The sequence below is a fragment of the Phalaenopsis equestris genome, unplaced genomic scaffold (genome assembly GCF_001263595.1).
Source record: "Phalaenopsis equestris unplaced genomic scaffold, ASM126359v1 Scaffold000873, whole genome shotgun sequence".
In the NCBI taxonomy this organism is placed as follows: domain Eukaryota; kingdom Viridiplantae; phylum Streptophyta; class Magnoliopsida; order Asparagales; family Orchidaceae; genus Phalaenopsis; species Phalaenopsis equestris.
Window position 1 is genome coordinate 1,155,898 of NW_018165313.1, and position 8,947 is coordinate 1,164,844.

At 38.6% G+C, this 8,947-nt stretch overlaps 1 protein-coding gene across 1 annotated transcript; it reads right to left on the bottom strand.

Moving 5' to 3' along the window:
- Positions 1 to 1,334: 1,334 nt before the first annotated feature.
- On the bottom strand, positions 1,335 to 3,557 carry LOC110032013 (scarecrow-like protein 4). The gene has a single exon (XM_020735513.1). It carries the CDS (start codon positions 3,177 to 3,179, stop codon positions 1,467 to 1,469), a length of 1,713 nt encoding a protein of 570 aa, XP_020591172.1. The 5' UTR covers positions 3,180 to 3,557; the 3' UTR covers positions 1,335 to 1,466.
- Positions 3,558 to 8,947: the final 5,390 nt, after the last annotated feature.

The following is an 8,947-nucleotide window of genomic DNA, read 5'->3' on the forward strand; positions in this document are numbered from 1 at the left end:
CAACCAAATGATGCACCAAAAAAAAGCCGAGGTGGTGGGGAATCCGATCTGATCGTGGTTCCCGAATAATTTTTTTTTTCTCCATCAAATATTCCGTATGATTACACCACATTAATAATATAATGTAATCAAATTATGCCCAATAATTTGTGTCTTTTCCTTGAGAAAATTGAGCACCATAATACAGATTCAAATCGGATCAAACTTTTTCCTATATGATCGAAATATGCTGAACTGAATAAAATGATTATGTAATTGTATATACCAGAAACACCAGCACGAATCTAAAAGAGGATAAACAACCAATATGAAAAGGTCTCATTTCCAGGTAAGCAATCAACCGACGATTCAAGTTCGAGAAGAAAGTCGCGTCTTCAAACCCAGTATAGGTTCAAGCTCCGAAGATGGTTTCTAGCTAGATAGCGGCAATACCAGCCGAAAAAGTGATGTGTAAATCATCCTGACAACGAGTTTCGTCGAATATCCTGCGTGGGCTGTGATAATATCTGCTCAAGATATTGCAAGATTGGGAGATCTGTCCGAGTTGACGAACTAACCAGACAGATGAGGGACGAGCCTTGTAAGACTCGAGATAAAGAAAAAATGAGCAATGACTCACTATGAAAAAAATCTGGACTGAACAATCACCTCACAACCAACAGCTCAGGTCTGTGGTGCCAAAAGACACCGACCAAAATCGTCGTATGACTGAACACCCCGACCGACCCATGCATACTTCAAAGGGCACAAATTTCACTCGGTCGATTGTCTCAATCATTTGACTTCAAGCCGACCGACGTCAATTACCACCAATGTTGAAATTCAAATTGTAATAAAAAATTGACATAAATCTATGCAATCAATTAGAGCTTTAATAACATGAAGACGGTTTTCATAACCGTTCCCTCTTTTTGTAATTGTACAAAACATGTCTTTATAAATACAGAGCAAAAATACAAATATAATAACATTTCATTCGATTCTCCCTACAAAGATCTCAAACATATTCTATGTTTTCTTTCTTCTCTCATTCACTCAATTCTAACTTTCAGAGACTAATTCAGTAATGAATATATGTGGAGGAGTCAACCCAGGCGAGCCCTTAAGACTATCAGTCGGCATGGAGCGAACGACCTAACCGACGGAATAAATATACAAACAATTCGCTAATCTAGGAGCAACCGAAGGTTTTATCACTAATGACAAAGTGAATTGCAATATTTACCCTTTTTGTCACCCTTTCTCGGGCAAAGAGAAAAACAAAAACAAAACCGGACAACGCTCTTTTCCAATAAATATAAGCAGAAAAAAAATCGGAAAATAAAATCAAGAAGAAGAAAAAAAAGAAGCGTTACGTAAATTTCGTTAATTTTGGATTTAGAATATAAAATTGTACGATGATAAGAAACCATAATTAACAATCATACCATACTTCATTTTCTTACGGAAGAGAGCTGGTCAATCAATCAACGCCACGAAGAAACCGTGAAGAGTGGCAAATCCTCCCATGCCAGTGAGAGGAAACCCGTAGAGGAATCCAATAACGAATACTTGGGGCTATAATCGTAATTCCACAACAGAAGCCTCGCCTGACTCACCGCGTAGTTGCTCAAAGGAACCATTTCCAATCCGCACCCTTCCATGGCAGCCCTCCATTTTTCCTTCGTCTCCATCCTCACCCTCCGTACTTGACCTCCCTCTGGGCCCACTGTATACAGTATCCGAGGCCCAAGTATGACCCGCTCGATCCGGGCCCGTTCCTCCGAATCACGTCCCATAGACGATTCCAGCGACTCGAACACCGCCGCGAAATATCCCAACGCATTCCCGAACCGCTCCACGAACCCGATTCGATTCAGACTGCATTCATACTCGCCCAAAGTCACCACGATCGGCCGGACCGATTTAGCGAGCCGGATTACGCGGTTCACCGGCTCGTCGCTCTCGCCCAGTAGCGTGTAGAGTTGTAGCGTGAAGTTTACGGCCACGGCTTCTCCCGGTTCGACTCGGAAGGACGCTGCGGTCAGATCATGAACCGGATTAAGCACCGGTTCGAACTCGAAATCTAGGTCTAGGATCCGGGCGAAGTCGAGAAGGCGGTTCCCCGTAGCGGCGAGGGATGTGGCCGGAGAGCCGCCAAGGGACGCTGCGGGGATGCCGGAGATCCGAATCCGGGAGGGTTTTCTTGTAGGGCGTGTGGCAAGTGCTTGGAGTAACGCCGCCCACTGAATGCCCTGTGCGATTCCGAAGTCGATGATGTGGATTCTGTCAGCTGATTCTGTGGCTTCTAGGATCGCCTGGTTGGCCGTCAGATGAACAAACATTGTGTAAGGGCAAGCGTCGTTGAAGGCTCTGTAGCATAGATTGATTTCTTCTTCCTGGAAATCAGGAGCCGTAGAGCCGGTGAGGCGGCTGCTTAAGGCTTCTGAGAAGTAGAAGGCGACGCGCTCGGTCGGATCACCGACATCAGAAGCAAGGTCTCTGATGTGGTCAATGGCTTTTGCGGACAGATCCGGCTCCGAATCGACGATTCTAGCACAATCGAGAAGAGATTTGAAGAGCAGAGGAGGGGATTTTGAATCCACCGAGCCCTTCTTCGGCTGAGGAGGTGGAGGCGGAGGCGGATCGAAGGAGTGGGAGTGAGTTGCGACTATATTGCATGAATCGGGGAAAACTACTCGGTCGAGGTCGGAAGTGGAAGCCTGAGATGGAAGACTGATGGCTGTGGAGCAGGATGTAAAAGCATCAGGGAAGATTGGAGGGAGGTCGCTTCCTCGCCAGACATCCGCCATGATTTCGGAGCTTCCGGTTGGGGATTCGCCGATCAGACTGTCCATCCATTCGTCAGAATCGAACTCAGAGATTCGAAAGGGAGCATGGTCGAGATGAGGCGGGGGTGGGAAGCCGAGCACACCGGCGGCAAAAGGGTCATGGAAAGTCGGTTCGGTCAAGGCGAAAGGGAAGTGATCCCTGATGGGAGTTTGCTGGTGCTGGTTCCCCCACTGCGGCGGGACGGAAACAAAGTGATCGCCGCCGCTGGAAGCTACATCGACAGCAGGCATGATGGGCTGCTGATTCTGTTGCTGATGCTGATGGCGTTGTTGTTGTTGCTGTTTTTGTTTGATCACTTGCTGGGCGATGGCCATGAGATTACCGCTATCGGTGCACATGTAAGCCATCTTCTTCTTGATCTCCGCTGCTGAAGTAGATGATAGCTCCGATTTGCTTCCTTTCCTTTTCTAATGTAGCAGATGAGCATTGAGAGCGGAAGGCAGCATTGATGCGAAGCTGTGAGGTGAGAGTTTGGAGGAATTGCGCAGCACGGGGTACAATGGCTTCTGCTGCACTTTCCTCCGGGCTTTCACAAAGAAGACAGACTCTGTACTCCACTGCTAGTTGGAGCAGCACGAGCCATTAGAGATTGTTAAAGAAACGTTGAGGTGCGTATTATGACGAGTCATAGAGAGAGATTAAAAATAAGAGGGAGACGGAGAAAGATGACGACGGAGTGATTATTAAAAAATCAAAAAATGGTGGGTCCCACATGCTCCCGAAGGCCAGCCACAGCCCCCCAAACCCAATATGAGAAACGTAATGTTAATTATAATTATAATAATATATTTAATATTTGAAAATATTTAGCGCCTCCTCTATAAAGGTGAAGTACAATGCACTAAAATATATAACACAGAAATGTATGGGCTTTTAAATACAAAAAATATAAGAATTTATCTATATAAAATCTAAAGTTTGATAGTCACATTTAAAAATAACTTTAGTAACCATCATTTTTCTTTGCTGGTCGGAATCGTTTGGAAATATTGCATTTCATGACTTTAATGGTCAGCAAATTTGTTGTCGGCTGCTCTGTGTTCTTCCATCTGATGCTTGAAGGCAGAATTGTTGGGTTCGACCATGGACTCATAGGGCTTTCTCTCTATCGGATCGGTGGTAAGGAAAACGGAAGGCTACATAATGTGCTTTATACATAAAAATCAAGGTTTAGGTGTGATATACAAAAGTTTCAATGTTTTCTGTCCTGTTAAGACTTGAATCTAAATTTATTTTTGAATCACATCCACTAAAAGTTTTTTTGACATATCTTTTTGCTTGTATTGTTTTTTAGATTGATATCACAGTTTTATTTGCGAAACTGGTTTCTTATTGTTTTTCAGAAATTTTTATAGTAGAAAGTTATTTTTTAAAACCCGAGCAAATAAAGTGTGGTGACTTCCAGAAAGTTGGTGGCTGACTTTTTGAAAATAGAATAAATTTGATATGATCACCAAAGTATTTTAAACAACAGCTTCACAGTTGTCTTTCAAACAGCTACAACTACCCAAAACAGACCATAAAAAGGGCATAACTAAGAAGAGATAAAGAGAGATATAGAAATAGAGAGAATAAATAATAATTTTTCATGTCTTATTTATAAAATGATTTCATATTTATAAAAAAGGGGGTATATTTCTTTCTTTCATATTAAAGAAGTCTTTATTATGATATTTCTATTATTGTCAATATACAAGCTTATCATCCAGTTACTATTCAGCTATGTCGACTAAACTTAATTGGTTTCAGGTCTGCAAAGTCAGCTCGGTCAACTAAATTGGGTTGTTCACTCAGACCATGTTGATTGTCCCTCCGGGATGGCTGTCTAGGCTGGTTCAATCATATGTGTGGGCCGTCTCTCTAAGAGATTTAGTATGCACATTTTTATCATACATTATGAAACCAAAATATCAAGTGTTGGATATTTCAATACATGAGAATTACATCATATGCAAGAAAAATCAAGTATTTATAATGTAAGCGATCCCAATGTCATAACTTAATTTATAAAATGAGTCAAAAATAAAATGATACTTATGTAGTTATATTTGGCTCATTTTAGTTCAACATTCACGCATAATAATAGGTAGTATTCATTTTAAGTTTATAAATTCAAATTAATTATATAAAATAAAAATTTTATAAGTAATTTTATTTCTAATATATTTATCTTATTTTTATGTTTTATCTAAAAAAACATAAATTTATTATTTTTAAATAATGTAAGTTAAATATGAGCCGAAGCAGCAAAACACCATCATAGAATAATCAAAAGAATCGAACACAACATATTACCAAACCAATAAATTTTGGAATAGCCGAATATAAACAAACACTAAACTTACTTAAGCTCGAATCATCCAACAAGTCAAACTGTGCTGAATAAGTAGGGGTTGGGTGACGTGGAACATTTTCGACAATTCCTAGGATTTGACCGCATGCGACCGAGACCTTGAGGGTCCATATGTTAAGCATGAGGTTTGACTGAGCTATTGAAGTTATATTAATGAGGTGTGACTGTTATGGCATCTATATTAATAAATCTTCAAATAATATCTCTCAAGCGTTTGACTTTCCTATTTTTCATTCTTAACTTCAAACACAAGTTTTTTATTGCAATATCTAGACCTTTCAAATAACATATTTTATCGTCAATTTCTCAAAGTATTTGCTAAATATTAGGGCTTAGTTCACTAAGGTTTCATTTGAGGCAGCTTATCCGCAGCGGCGTCGTTTTGAAAAGGTCGCCTCATCGCTTAAAACTGCGTTTAAACAGCTTATCCGAAAATACAGTTAATTTTTTACACTAAACGCGGGACGTAGATCGAACCCCGCACTCTGCGTTTCCAAATAAACGATTTCTCTAAATAAGCACAAGCTGTCCCAAACACACCCTAATTTTGTTGATGTTATGTTCAAGTTTAAGAGTTATAAACCTAAATACATATGAATTGTGTGGTTAAACATGTTAAGTTCCCCTAAAAATCTATTAGAAATGATATATTAATATTCTTTCATGTTCCTATAAATTGATAATGTTAATAATTACATAACTAAACTTGGTTATTAAAGTAAATTAAAAAAATATATAAATTATGCATTTGTGTAATGAACGTAAAATCAAAATTTATGACCTTAACTATTACAGCCATAGGTTATAAGTATATATATCATCATAAAAACGTTGTATTATCAGTTCATAAAATATCGTTTTCTTGTCACAATTCAATTAGCCATCATTTCCAACCTACGATGATGCGATATTGGAACACTTCTATTTAACACGTGCTTTTATTTATTTATTTATTTATTTAATAATGAGCCGTAAATTATAAAATATATGGCTTTAATTTATGATGCAAAATTCTTTTTTATATATAAATTGAATTTACATACTGAATACATAATTCTTATGTTTTTTATGTGTGTCACAGCTAAACATCTGAGATTAAAATTGAAAGTTTAGGGGTGAGATATGTAAATACATTAGAATTGGGTGTTATGTATGTAAATGCCCTTTAATTTAAAGACGCTTGCAGTTTGACCACAGTAATTAGTGTGCACATCTCAACAGAAGTAATTCTTAGAGGAAAATAATTTGAATTACGATGAAGTACAAATTTTGAAAAGGATTCATGATAATCGTAACATAAAATTTGATTTGTAGTTTATACACTTCGTTAAACCTTTGAAATTAATTGAATAATTTAAGATTCGTCGTCAAATTGTAATAGAATATTTTAACTCAATGTCTGCCCTTATATTTTCCTTAACAAATCCCACTGTAATATACGAAGGTTGAAAATGTAAATTAACCTAGTGAAAGGGACACCAAAATTGGTCGTCAAACAAAATTTGCATGTGATTAAAATTAGTTCCGTGAGCCGGCGAATGTCTTAAAGTGTGGTATAAATAAAACTGTCACGGAGGGTTAGATATGTAAATACTTGGATATATTTGGGATCAATTTTATTTTTTATTTTTTGTTTTTACTTTTTTTCCTTTTTTTTTTTTTTGAGAATATGTTTGTTTATGTTGTTTTTAGCTTTTTTTTTTTTTTTAATAAATGAACATCTGTTTTGAAGTTTTCAAAATAACTTTTTGATTTTTGAGTGTTTCTAAAAAGAAGAATATTATTATGGAACATATCAAATATGTTTTGATTTAAAATATATAATTTAGATGCAACTATAAGCAATTAAGTTGGATATATATATATATATATATATATATATATGCTAGGTGAAAAGTTTGTAGGCAGCTGTGTTATTTGTCCTAAGACCCCTGTGACCTGGTTTCGATCCTATATATATATATGTGTGTGTGCGCGCACGCGCGCTTCGGTGATAAGTTGGTAGGCAGGTACGCTGTTGGTCATGAGAATCATTTGACTCTGGTTCAATCCCTATACAGACAGATAACACATATGGTAATGTTATGCGAAGATAAAACCAATATTCTTTATGCTGAAAAAATCAGAAAGGGAAAAAATACTGGCCATAGTCTAGTCACAGTAACCCACTGTAAGTGAGTAAGTAAACAAATGTAACTTTTTTTCTCATGAGTATAAGAGTAGGTTACAATTTTATAATAGATACAACATTTGTACTTGTATAATGTATAGAAAATTTCATGAGTTTGGAAAAAAATATTGTATTATTAATAAGGTGGCCATAAGCAGTGGTCATAAGAAATTATTATAAAATATTTAATATAATGTTATATGTTATAGCTGATACGTCTTTAGCAAGCAAGGGATGTAGGTGGCGAGTAGAAGCGGCCGGCAACGGCCAACGGATGGTGGTTTACGACTACGGAGGCCATAAGTTACCGTTTGGTCTTTAGTACGATGTTGTACATTACGGTTGTGTTTGGGATATGTCGTTAGCAAGCTAGCAAGGGTTGGCTACAAAAGCGAGCAAGCACAGTCGACGATGATCGTCAGCAACCTAAAGAAGGGTGGTCATCAGTAGTTTACAGACACGAAGACTAGAAGTTATTATGCAGTTTTTAATATTTTTTTTGCACGTTACAACTATATTTGGGTTACGTTGTTAATAAATAGGTGTCATCGGCTGCAACAAGTAGGGGCGACCTGTAGTAGTCAACAACAGCCGATTGTCGATGATCGATCGTGGACCTGGGATTATCGGCAATGATCAGCAGCTACAAAAACAAGAATTTATCATCGGGTCTTTACTTCAGAACAGGCTCTGGGTTTCCTTCACTTCTCTTTCCACCTCAAGTGAAGAGAGTGGGTCTATATGTAGCCTCTAGAATAGGGTCATTTTAGACTTTTGGTGAATAACTTCCTGTTGTGAGATATGTACTTCCTGGCATAGAAATGAGACGAAAAAGAACACAAGCGAACACAGATCATTTACGTGGTTCGATCCAACTGGATCTACGTCCACGGAAGGGAATCAATCAAATAGTTCACTAAGGCAAAAGAAATGGAGAATACATAACTTATACATAGAGATGAGCCCTCATCTTCCTTCTATGACCTCCCTCTCAAGCGACACCTTGATACAAGGCCTCAACTTGCTCTCCTTCTCTCTAGCTCTCTAGCTCTCTAGCCTCCTTCCTCCTTTGTGGTAGCTTAAGATCTCTTCCCTTGCTCTCCTAAGCCTCACACCCTCTCTATTTATAGAAGCAAGAGAGGGGTGGTGGGAGGTAGGTGAGCGGAAGGTGAACGGTTGGTGAGATGTGGTAGGTGAGCGGTGCCACATTACAAAAGTGTCATTTTACCTTAGTTCATTAATTGGGGGTTAAAATAACAATTCTCCACCTTGACCCTCAATTGAGAAGCTTCTAAGTAAAGATTCCCTCCACCTGGCCCCTGAGGGGCCCTCAGCCCTTGCTTGAGTCTGCTAAGTCCAAACAGTACATAGACTTAGCAATCACGGTTCTTCCAATAAGGGAGTACAACCCCTTTTTCCTGACTCCTTGTATGACGACACGAGGGCCTTTGGTTACTCTGATGCAGCCATTCTCTGCCTTGAATGAGCATCCGCTTGACTCCAGCGTACCTAAAGAAATCAGATTTCTTTTGAGCTCTGGTACGTACCTGACATTTTTCAGTACTCGTTCAACTCCATCAAACATCCTTATC